Below are 13,241 nucleotides of genomic sequence, written 5' to 3' on the forward strand. Positions count from 1 at the left end.
TGATGGCTACTTCCAGCAGGATAACGCGCCATGTCATAAAGCTCGAATCATCTCAGACTGGTTTCTTGAACATGACAATGAGTTCACTGTACTCAAATGGCCTCCACAGTCACCAGATCTCAATCCAATAGAGCACCTTTGGGATGTGGTGGACCGGGAGATTCGCATCATGGATGTGCAGCCGACAAATCTGCAGCAACTGCGTGATGCTATCATGTCAATATGGACCAAACTCTCTGAGGAATGTTTCCAGTACCTTGTTGAATCTATGCCACGAAGGATTAAGGCAGTTCTGAAGGCAAAAGGGGGTCCAACCCGGTAATAGCAAGGTGTACCTAATAAAGTGGCCAGTGAGTGTATATATGGGCATGTACATACAGACACAAACATGCATGCATGCATGTACTGTGAAAAATCCCCTACTCTGGTATTCAGAACTCAGAACAATGGAGGCTACAGAGATGGTCGATTATCTTGTCTTCTCTTCGCCATCGTGCCAAGATGGTACATTGTGTCATTCAGCTTAGTTATGGTAATGCCAAAGAAGATACGAATGCCATAAGAAACATGGTGACAAGATTCTCTCATTTTTCTTGGTGTCTCTCTCTCACACGCACACACCAAAGAAATGGCAGATGCAAGTCTATATGACTAACCACATCTCTGTGACATGACCCTCCAGTGGTTTTTCTGTAAAGCTGTGTTAATCTTGTTACTGCAGAATTACCAATCAAACTGCCATCATGCTTACACCAAGCACACATAGCAGGAAGCGCTAACCACCGTCACGTTAGTAAAGCACAGTGGTGGAGGGAGCCGTGTAAATGTCAGACATCTCTGTCTCACTCAGGGCACCAGATTGCAGAGGCAGCAGTAGTGCTGCAGCCAGCAACCAGTGTGCAGATAGAGACTGGCGGGTATCTGAAGGATTATTGGCAATCTATGTGTACCATAGACTACACAAAAACACCAACACATACACAAATACTAGTGTATATTTCTTTCTTTTTTTTATTTTTCCTCCTTTTTCTCCACAATTGCATCCGGCCAATTACCGCACTCTTCCGAGCCATTCCGGTCACTGCTCCACCCCCTCTGCCGATCCGGGGAGGGCTGCAGACTACCACATACCTTCTCCGATACATGTGGCATCGACAGCTGCTTCTTTTCACCTAACAGTGAGGAGTTTCATCAGGGGGACATAGTGCGTGGGAGGATCACACAAATCCCCCCAGTTCCCCCTCGCCCCCCGAACAGGCACCCCGACCGACCAGAGGAGGTGCTAGTGTAGCGACCAGGACACATACCCACATCCGGCTTCCCAACTGCAGACATGGCCAATTGTGTCTGTAGGGACGCCCAGCCAAGCCAGAGGTAACACGGGGATTCGAACTGGTGATCCCCGTGTTGGCATGCCACGGAATATATCGCTACGCTACCCAGGCGGCCCATGTACTGTATATTTCTATATTACATACACTTCAAATAAATATCAAAACATATAAGGCCTTAAATAGCGTATACATTTTATTCTCATGTAAGCCAGTGTTTTCTTAGATCAGAAGATGGTTTTGAAATTCATTGAAGAAAAAAAATTGCACCCCTGAATTTAAATTTACCTTTGTACACAATGGTGGCACCAAGTGAAAGCCTTGTATCTCCAAATGATCAACTTGAAAATAGCTAGGTTGGCAACGACGCATTCGTGAAATTAAAAAAGTGAATTATCAAAGGTTCCCAATGCTCTGGAGACCACAGTGTGTAATCTCTCAATTCAAATGAAGACAAGAAAGGAATTAAAAATCAAAGTTGGGAGGATTTCACCTGACAACAGCAATTCAGATACTCACTATTCAACTGATACGCTTGTGGGTGTTTCTTTTTTTTTTCTTCCTTCTTCTCATTTCACCCCCCTCTGTTTTTCCTGGTGTGTGGTGGTCTGTTGGGGTCTGTGCTACATCATGGCTTCACTACCAGTCTTTTCAACACGAGTCCTCCCTTCCCTCTCACCGTCGAGCCCTGCCCTGCAGGTTCTGGGTTCGGCAAAAGGGGCCACCCTATATGGCAGCCGACCGCCTTTAGGAAGCCTCTTAACGAGTCAGTGTGGGATTGATGGCATGGGTTGCAGAGTTAAGGAGCTGCCTCTTCAGCCTGTCTGGGCTTTCATCTCTTTATCTACCATGCCAAGCTCTCTAACTATATCCCATTCATCTCCCTGCACACCGTCCTTACACATAATTAACAGCTCCACAAGAAACTTCGTTTGAGATTCATCTGGGGAAATGAGTTGGGTTTTTTTCTCTCTCATAGGAGGGCCATTTGATGTTGACTGAAATCCAATTTTTGAAGGTGAGTACAGATGCATTGAAAAGGTTACAGTGCCTTGACTGAAAAAAAAGGAAGAAAAATAACTGATATTTTTGGGGGCACTGAATCTGTGAAGTAGAAAGTTGGTGTCATTTCAAAAAAAGAGGAGGCATTTTGCACAGTGGATAAAATGTACATCGGAACAAAGATGTTGGCTGCAGGCTGAGAATAAGAGCTGCTCAAATGATCTTCAACGTAGTGAACTGAGGTGATTAGCACTGCAATGCAATACCTCAATACCTTAATTAAGTTGCAACAAGGAGGGGAAAAAAAAACACAGTAACTAGAGTGATTATTCGGTGATGCCTTAAAACCATTAACATTTTTCCTGGTTATTAAGAACAGTTTAAGTGTTCAGCCTCAGGACTGGGAGACAACATCTTGCCAATGAACACACTCAGATTGATGATGATGATGACTGCACTTAGAATGGCGTGATTCAGCACATCTTGGGCCATAAGGTTGAAGTACACACACAGCCCCTTTAAAGTTTGCTGCACAAAGCTGGGATGGGATCATATTTAGCTGACTACACAAAGCAAGCAGCCAGCAGCTGTTGTCTTCTAAAAATGTGCTGCGAGGCTTTTCATCCCTGGGCGAAAACAGGCAGTGAATAACAGGCAAACGTCCTTGTCTGCTAATTAAGTTATCACTCTTTTCAAATAATCAAAGTTTATCTAAAGGGCACTTAGACCGCCAAAAAGAGGAACAGCCGCATTGAGTAAAAGCTCCACGTGGCTTAAATGATCTGTGGTTTTCACGTCCGTGGCTAAAAAGAGCTCGCCGTACTTGAAGCTTTAAACACAGAATACGCAGGAGCAGCTTTCAAGTCAAATCATCCCATCTATCTCACATTTGACAAAAATACGGCAGACTTATTTTTTTGCACTCGCGGCATCATCAAACACTGCTCCGACTTGACAGAAAACATTGATTAGAGTGAGACCGACTGACTTGAGAGACAGCGAGTCAAATTTTAAACTTTGAACAAACATACGGCGTCCTTTGAATGATAAGACACACATAGGAGTCCACGGACACGAAGGGGCATACATCCCCGCAGCCCGCGGCACACAAGCCTTGGCATGTTTCCATAGAGCACCATGAAGTATGGTGTGCGATATTCTGCCCATTAGAAATATAGGATGTCAGCCCCAGACAGATTAGTGTCAAGGGCCGCATTGATCCAAGTTCTTGGCAAAACCATGGTCACAAAGAATAAACATTACTCACACTTGTACATTTGAGCAAAGTCTGACTCTCTTTGCTGCCTGTTGGTGTCTATTTATTTATTTATTTTTCAGATGTGACACTTGGAAAACGGTAGTCACTGGCTAAACTGGTCACAAAATGCCACTTGCCCATGGCAATTAGAGCCCAAAAACCCCAGTTTGCAGCCCGGGGGGAAGTAAAAAGGAAGGCGTGAGAGAAAAAAAAAGAGTGGGAGCAAAAGAGCACTACTGCTGCTGCGACCCATCTCATTAGTGGTGGTGACACAATGTGCGGACACAGATGTACAAGAGAACCTTCCATTGCCCAAGTGGGTGGCAGTCTGCGTGCAGAAGCTGGCATGTGTAGACTGACCAGTGACACAAAGCTAAAGGAAGGAACTGAGGGACATTCCAATGTAGGATAGCTTCCTGAGGCTGCCTTGTGATCAGACTCATTTTTAAAGCTTGACGTGTATTTTCCAAACACCGCGTCTTGGTTGCTTTCAAACCCCAAAACTCGCTGCGCCAGAAATTGGTCCACCCCAAGGATCAGGTCCCCCGGCACAAACAGAGCAATATAGTGTACGGTGTTAAGTGCCAGGATTGCTGTGACTTGTACATCGGGGAAACCAAACAGACGCCGGCCAAGAGGACCGCACAACACAGAAGAGATAACACGTCAGGCCAGGACTCCACAGTCTACACCCATCTACAGGCCAGTGGCCACTCTTACAAGGATGAGGATGTGCACACCCTTGATAGGGAGGAACGCTGGTTTGAACGGGGAGTCAAAGAGGCCATCTAGGTGAAGTGGGAACAACCATCCCTGAACTGGGGGGGGCGCTAAGAGTACATCTGTCACCATCTTACAATGCTGCGATTGCAAATATTCCCCAATCCTCTGTGAATAGTACACATTGTCATTGAAACTCTAGTTAACGGTCATGGCAATTTGCATATCAAACTGGTCGTTGGTTTCGGTCGTTATGCCACTGTATTATTTATAAGGGTGGGGATACCTGCAGTCAGTTGAGACTGAAGAGGTCACTTAGGTGAATGATGAAAAGTATCTCTGAAACGTGTCCAGATGAACTGATTCACCTTTCTGTGATTTCCTTACCTGGGTTACTGAGCATGCATAAAGACATTTTAAAGCTTTGCCAAAAAACATCCCAAATGAGCTTTGATTTTGGTCAGAATAGTGAACTTTACAGCAGTAGCCACAGATGGCGGAAGAAAGAACCTTTGTCACCCCCCCTTATTCTCCCCAATTGTATCCAGCCAATTACTCCACTCTTCGAGCCATCCCGGTCTCTGCTCCGCCCCCTCTACTGATCCGGGGAGGGCTGTAGACTACCACATGCCTCCTCTGATACATGTGGAGTCGCCAGCCACTTTTCACCTGACAGTGAGGAGTTTCGCCAGGGGGACATAGCACGTGGGAGGATCACACTATTCCCCCCAGTTCCCCCTGCCCTCCTGAACAGGCATCCCGACCAGAGGAAGAGCTAGTGCAGCGACCAGGACACATACCCACATCCGATTTCCCACCTACAGACACGGCCAATTGTGTTTGTAGGGACGCCCAACCAAGCTGGAGGTAACATGGGGATTCGAACCACCGAACCCCGTGTTGGTGGGCAACGGAATAGACCGCCACGTCACCCGGACACCCAGAAAGGACTTTTGTGAATCCACATTGGTTGAGGGTACAGGGCCGGTCTTCATTTAACACTACAGCCTTGAAGTCAGGTCACCTTTAAGTCTGAACAGAGACTGGTGTGACCTCCGTCCTTCTCTGGCACGTTGGCGACACTCCCACATGAGCCTCAAAGAGTGCGCGGCAGCTGAGCATGGCACACACGATCAGCTTCTTGTGCTCCTAGATTATTAATGTGAGGCATCCAAATGGAAATGGCTGGGTAAAGCGTCTCAGCGCAGGATGAATGGACATGTCACCTTGGCTACTGACGACGGGGAGGAGAAAACAACTGATCAAACGAGAGTCGACGGATATTACAATTTGGGGCGTTTTGATGATTTGTCAGGCAGCTGACATCCGCATTCAAACGGGCTCAAGTATAAAGACTCCGAGATGAGTCAGACTTTGACAGGGCTTGTTTTTTTTTAATTTTTTTTTATTGACTTGAACAACAATTTAACTCCACCGAGTGGCTGCATGCACTCACCGGAATACAGAATTAATCTCTCTGTTGTCACAACGCAGCACAGGCAGTCAAAAGTTGAATGGGCAAAAATTCCAATGACGCATGGGAGGCAACAAGTTGGTCTGTACTCCGTCGCGCACACGCACACACACACACACATTTTGCTGATGAGCAAAGCATCAACTAAGGCCAAACCGTTTTTATGTTGACACGGAGAGCCGGTTGGAGCCCCAGGGACCCCAGTGCACATGCTGAGTGTTTTTTCACCAAGCACATAAGCACTCTGAATGTATGTGAGTGTGCTTATGTGAGCATTTGTCTATTAGAGAGACAGAGACAGAGAAAGAGAGGGGGACAGAAGGGGGAGAGGAGTGTGTGTGTGTGTGTGTGTGTGTGTGTGTGTGTGTGTGTGTGTGTGTGTGTGTGTGTGTGTGGCCTGCAAGGGTCAGAGCCACTTGACTATTTTCATTCCCTTGCACACATTAATGCTGCGGTCCTGTCTCCGGCAAAACAGATGTGATTTCAACACCTGCTGGACATGGAAGGGGTCTGGGGGGACTCGTCCCAAAGCCGTGCCACCATCTTTTGCATTCTGACCCAAGTGGCTGACGCTGTTTACAGAATAACTGTTTGAATACCAATAGGAATCGGGCTTGTAGCAATCATAGGCTGGCTGACGACAACCAAATAGAGCAGCAGGAATAGCAATACCGTCTCTAGTCCAATACGGCTGTGTGATGAGGTTGTAGTGGACTTGTGGGGAGTGTGAAAAATTCTCTCAGACGAGAACAGGATGATTGACATTGACTTTTCGCCTGCTCTGTAATGGCCATTCAGTTACTGCCCAGAAGGAAATTCATCAGTTCCTCTGCTGTCACGTGAAACTCCTATAAATTCTATTTTGTTATTTGTTATTTTATTTGAATTGAGTGTTTTCATCGAATAGTAAGTAAAATTTGATTACATCAAAGATTGGCTCTCAGCCCTTTCTTGTTGGCAATTGTGATGGACAGGTTGATGGACGAGATCAGGCAGGAGTCTCTGTGGGCTATGTTTGCAGATGACATTGTAATCTGTAGTGAGAGTAGGGAGCAGGTTGAGGACAGCCTGGAGAGGTGGAGGTATGCACCGGAGAGAAGAGGAATGAAAGTCAGTAGGAGCAAGACATGACCTATGCGTGAGTGAGAGGGAGGACAGCAAAATGGTGAGGATGCAAGGAGTGGAGGTCGTGAAGGCGTATGAGTTTAAATACTTGAGGCCAACTGTTCAAAGTAACAGGAAGTGCAGAACAGAGATGAAGAAGAGAGTGCAGGCAGGATGGAGTGGGTGGAGAAGGTCAGGAGTGATTTGCGACAGAAGGGTACCAGCAAGAGTTAAAGGGAAGGTTTACAAGATGGTTGTGAGACTAGCTATGTTATATGGTTTGGAGACAGTGGCACTGACCAAAAGACAGGAGGTAGAGCTAGAGGTGGCAGAGATGAAGATGTTAAGATTTTCACTAGGAGTGCTGAAGGACAGGATTAGGAACAAGCATATTAGAGGGACAGCTCAGGTTGGACGGTTTGGAGACAAAGCAAGAGAGGCAGGATTGAGATAGTTTGCACATGTGCGGAAGAGAGATGCTGGGTATATTGGGAGAAGGTTGCTGAATATGGAGCTGCCAGGCAAGAGGCAAAGAGGAAGGCCAAAGAGGAGGTTTATGGATGTGGTGAGGGAGGACATGCAGGTGGCTGGTGTGACAGAGGAAGATGCAGAGGACAGGAAGAGATGGAAACAGATGATCCCCTGTGGCGACCCCTAATGGGAACATCCGAAAGTAGTCGTAGATTAAGTGAAATTTGAAATGTTTTTTTTAAGCCATTCAAAATGTGTCCAGCAGTTTTGAAAACACATGGAGGCCAATCGGGGAAGTAAAAACTCTTAAAAAAAAACAACCCAAAAAACATTATATTTTGGTGTAGTGTTGTGTGTATGTCTCATCTGAGGAGATGTACGTTGAGGCAAGTATCACAGCCACAAAAAATAAAAAAGTCTTTCGAAACTTCCGGTTGTTGTTACTTCGTCTGACGACACCACAGAACTGAGACCAAATCCTCGGCTCCTGACTCTCGACTGCAAAGCACTTTTCAGTTCTTTTTGTATTTTCGATGAAAAATTGAGTCAGGCAAGGAGTGCATTAATAAAACAAGACTACGGGCAGCACAACAAGCAACAAAGTAGAGAGATGCTGAGACCAAGTTTGGAGATTAGCAGGCAGCGTACGCCCGAGAATCTATAATTCATGCGACTGTTTGCAGCTGCACCGACTGCTGATATGATGTCACAAGCTATGGAGGCCTTGTGCCGATTATTTGCATGGAGAGAAACATTAGAAAATGTCCTTACCCACTTCTGACTACCGTTCCTTAGCAACGAGAGTAGGGAGATCAAAGAGACGAGAGAGAGCGAGAGAGAGAGAGAGAGAAAGAGAGAGAGCGAGCGAGCAAGCGAGAGAGAGAGAAAGAGAGAGAGTCCAGGGTGTCTTACTCACTTATTTTGCATCATGTTCATTATGACCCAGTCCATGGGGTAGACATTTTTCCCAATGAGATCTTTAAACATGATAAATGTTTCCATTAGGAAATCCTGAAAGAGAGAGAAAACATTCAATATGAAAACTGTTATTCTTCCCACCTGCAAGATAAGAGCAATCTGAAATGAACTGTCAGGGGGGTTATGGCTTGTGGGCAGAAACCGCTTTAAAATTAGTTTTTAAGGTCAAGGTGACTCATTCATTTCCCTTTCGCTGTGACCAAAAGAGGCCTGATAAGCCAACACACACTTAATGCCCCCCCCCAACTTGGTGTAACAGGAAGGAACAACTCATTTGGTGTCGTTAGATACCACACATGGGCAACGGACATGGTTAAGAATCATCATTAGATTTTCTTTCGACAACCGGAGAGCTAGGTTTATTTAGGCTACTAATGAGCCCTGTCCTTTCCCGGTGACCATCACTTCTCCCGGCCACAAATAGTCCCCGCGGCCCTTCCCGTCTTGGTCAGGGGCCACATCCTATCTCCTCCTTATTTCCTTGCTTCAAGAAAAACTTGACCTACTCTCCTCTCGATTACATCTCCTCCTGTCATACTGGGCTACATTCCTAGGATGACAGGAATACACATTTATAGGGCTGGGCGGTACATTGACTTTTTACGTTATATCGATACATTTCCAAACAAGCTATAGGCTGAGACAATACCATTTATATCGACATAGTTTGATGTTGCGTTAAAATACATAACTCGTTTGTTAACACTAGAACGACCGGGATTTCGCTCCTACCTAAAACGACCATGGGCGGTCAAAATGATGGCAGGTTTTAAACTCTATATTCTGTCAAGATAAATACCCAGTTGAGATATTAATGCATTGCATGTGTTAGTATGTCTGTTAGGAAATGACTGACACCAAAATTAACATTTTAACAACTATAATACAATTTTTTAAACAATTTAAACTTCTTCGAGACATGGTCAAACTTGAAAAGCAAAATTGAAAAAGTGAAAATACTACCTGAAAAAAAAAAAGGGAGAACACATATTACCTATCTAACAAACCCAACAAGGCCTATAAAACGTGAAATGTAAAAAAAAGAATTGAAAATAAATATTGAAACAGTCCCAAACAACGACCGGAACTTAAAAACTTGCCCAAAGTCTCCAAATTAGTTATCACCTCTCCTAACAAATCTCCTAAGTTAGTCAGGTACTAAATTCCAAATCAGTGACTAATTTGGAGACTTCGGGAAACTTGGGTTTTGAGAAAGATTGTAGAAGTTTCATAGTTTTAAAGTTAATCTGAGTACGGCCAGATCTGAAATGTTGCTATCACTTGGACCAACTTTGTGAAGAAATCTGTGAGAAGGGCCCATTTTGGTCACAGTGATTGCTTACCCCACAGCCATGAAAACCAGGCAAACAAAGCCTGTGCGTACTGATAAACTGCGTACTGATAAACTGATAAACAATACCACAAGTCTTATCTTCCTCTCTTTTTCTCCATCTTTTCAAAACGATACAAAAACTGTCACCAAAAAAAATAACTATTCAGACCCAAAGTGAGTCAAAATGCCTTTGTGCATGCTCAGTAATCCAGATAAGAAAATCACAGGAAGTTGAGTCAGTCCATCTGGACACGTGATGAAACGCATCTGTCAACAAATGTTGTATCCAGGTGAACTGATTCAACCTCTGATTTTCTTACCTAGATTATTGAGCATGCATAAAGACATCTGGACACATTTATTGACAGAAACGTTTCATCACTCATCTAAGTGACCTCTTCAGTCTAAACTGACTGCAGGTATCCCCACCCTTATAAACAATACAGAGGCAAAACGACCGAAATCAACGACCAGTTTCATGTGCAAGTATGGGCGTGACCATTAACTAGAGTTTCAATGGCCATGTGCACAGAGGATTTGGGAATGACTGCAATCACAGCATTGTAAGATGGTGACAGATGAACCGATGTAGGGAAACTAAACAGACGCTGGCCAAGAGGACAGCACAACACAGCTAACATATCAGGCCAGGACTCCACAGTCTACACCCATCTACCAGCCAGTGGCAACTCTTTCAAGGATGAGGATGTGCACATCCTTGATAAGGAGGAACGCTGGTTTGAACAGGGAGTCAAAGAGGGCATCTATTTGAAGAGGGAACGACCATCCCTGAACCGAGGGGGGTGGGGGCTAAGAGTACATCTCTGTCACCATCTTACAATGCCATGATTGCAACCATTCCCCAATCATAGTTAATGGTTAAGGCAATTTGTATATGAAACTAATTGTTGGTTTTGGTCGTTATGCAACTGTATTGTTTTTGGTTTTTTGTTTCGGATTTTCCCCCCTTTTTCTCGCCCATTGTATCCAGCCAATTACCCCACTCTTCCGTGTCTTCCCAGTCACTACTCCACCCCCTCTGTCGATCCGGGGAGGGCTGCAGCTACTTCTTTTCACCTGACAGTGAAGAGTTTCACCAGGGGGACGTAGCACGTGGGGGGAATCACACTATTCCCCCCAGTTCCCCCTCCCGCCAGAACAGGCGCCCTGACCGACCAGAGGAGGCGCTAGTGCAGCGACCAGGACACATACCCACACCCGGCTTCCCACCCGCAAACATGGCCAATTGTGTCTGTAGGGATGCCCGACCTAGCCAGAGGCAATACGGGGATTCGAACCGGGATCCCTGTGTTGGTAGGCAACGGAATAGACTGCTACGCTACCCAGATGCTGCAACTGTATTGTTTATAAGGGTGGGGATACCTGCAGTCAGCTTAGACTGAAGAGGTCACGAGGATGAGTTATGAAATGTTTCTCCCTCAATAAATATTGTGTCCAGATGAACCGATTCACCTTTCTTTGAACTGTATTCAGACTGAATAGACTGTAAAAATAAATGAACTATTGATGACCAAAAGTAATTTGGAGAATCTTGCTGTTGTTGTGGCTTACACAATTGCACAATCTACTGGGGTTAACAGTCATTTGGTGGGGTAAAAGCAAACAGAGGGATTTCCTCGCTCAGCAGAGGATAGTAATATTATGCTAATCTGGCAGCAGATGCTGGAGAAATACCGCTCTGAGGGCAGAATAATTCAGAGCTGAAATCCATAACATCAATCACATTTATTCCTCCCAAACAACTTTTTGGCTGCGGGGACCAGTCCACTTCCCTTCTTAGTAACCATCATCCACAGCACGCTCTCCATAGAAAAATGCTTTCGAAATTTCTCGGCACAGACTAAGTGGAATTCAATACCGAGCCATCTTGTGAGAAAACAGCTCAATATTGTCCATTGCTCCAGTGGCGTACGGTAAACATGATAATGAAAGGCCGATTAAACCCCTATCACTTCAATTTCACTGAAGACTGTGGGTTAACAACGGTGTAACAAGTACGCTCCGAATGATAATACATAACAAATGTGATGCGGCGATACACCCTGGAGCCTCATCGGTTAATCTAGATGACAAAGACGAGGAGGAGCTTACCACCACATCGCTCCTCATCTTGCCGAAAGTGTTGATCAGATGTGAATAGTGATAGTCATCCATCTGTCTCAACGTGGCAGTCATGCTGGCCACGAAGCTGCCCTGGGGAAGAGAGAGAAAAAAGGAGACAAGAACGAGAGAGAAAGAGAGAGGGAGAGAGAGTAAAAAGCACATTCAATACACAATCGGTGCACATTTAGGTTGAAATTGATGGCCTGGGATAGAATGAGTATGCTAGCATGAGTATGACTTGGATGGATTGTGACTGAGCGACTTGATTGGATCTGAGGACTCAGTCTCTCGCGTTTGTAATAGTGGAGACACCCCACACTCAGTGGCTGATCTCATTAACCTACTGCCCTCCACTCCTCAACTCTTTTGTCTCCACTGATTATAATGTATGAGGTCCCTCGCCTGCTGTCTCCCGTTTGCAGTCTTCTATCCAGGCCCAGGTTAGCAAGCTGTGGGAGTGCTGCGAGGGACAGATAAGGGAAGGCAAATGGATGCCAGACAGAGTGGAAAGAGGTTGTCACTTCCAGTCAAGAGTCGTGCCACTGATGTGGCCGATAGGTGTAAAAATGTCTGGGGACGGCAGAGGGACGGGATGAGAACGTATCGGAGCGAAGAACCACTCTGTCGACAAGGGAGGTACATTTCAACTGAACCTGCGTGAGACACAGAACACAGCAGGAGGACACGCCGAGGAGGGGGAATGAAAAGACGGTGCCATGCACCACCGTTTCGACTCTGCACGAAAGTCAGATGATAACAAATAAACCAAGGGAGTCAGAAATCCACGGGAAAAGCAACCGCAAAAGCGAGACGAGACGTTTAACACCGAGGGTGCTCGTAACTCCTGCAGACAATTAAAGGCTTATTATAACCTTATCATTATGACTGCTGTTATGATTTTTTTTATTTTTGTAGTTCTATTGTTTTTACTTTTTGTTGCTTTTATTGAGTCATTCTGAGATAGATATCGAGAACAACATACTCTGATGTGTGAAAAACTAAGTTTATTATTTAGGTTTATTAATTGTGCATTAGAGAGGGGGCAGAAAATTATAATTAGTAACTTCCTCCTGCTCCTTTTTGAACATACACTACCGTTCAAAAGTTTGGGATCACATTGAAATGTCCATATTTTTGAAGGAAAAGCACTGTACTTTTCAATGAAGATAACTTTAAACTAGTCTTAACTTTAAAGAAATACACTCTATACATTGCTAATGTGGTAAATCACTATTCTAGCTGCAAATGTCTGGTTTTTGGTGCAATATCTACATAGGTGTATAGAGGCCCATTTCAAGCAACTATCACTCCAGTGTTCTAATGGTACAATGTGTTTGCTCATTGGCTCAGAAGGCTAATTGAGGATTAGAAAACCCTTGTGCAATCATGTTCACACATCTGAAAACAGTTTAGCTCGTTACAGAAGCTACAAAACTGACCTTCCTT

General features: G+C 45.0%; 1 protein-coding gene across 2 annotated transcripts in view; it reads right to left on the bottom strand.

Annotated features, from left to right (window-relative positions):
* dock1 (dedicator of cytokinesis 1) overlaps positions 1-13,241 on the bottom strand; it is a 350,480-nt gene that overhangs the window by 112,204 nt on the left and 225,035 nt on the right. For both annotated transcript variants that reach the window (XM_056297765.1, XM_056297766.1), the window contains exons 28-29: positions 11,784-11,885; positions 8,277-8,371 (exon numbers count right to left, since the gene is read on the bottom strand). In XM_056297765.1, the coding sequence (XP_056153740.1) occupies positions 8,277-8,371; positions 11,784-11,885 (197 nt within the window). The remainder of the gene's footprint in view (positions 1-8,276; positions 8,372-11,783; positions 11,886-13,241) is intronic.

Source organism: Lampris incognitus, chromosome 17 (genome assembly GCF_029633865.1).
Source record: "Lampris incognitus isolate fLamInc1 chromosome 17, fLamInc1.hap2, whole genome shotgun sequence".
Classification (NCBI taxonomy): domain Eukaryota; kingdom Metazoa; phylum Chordata; class Actinopteri; order Lampriformes; family Lampridae; genus Lampris; species Lampris incognitus.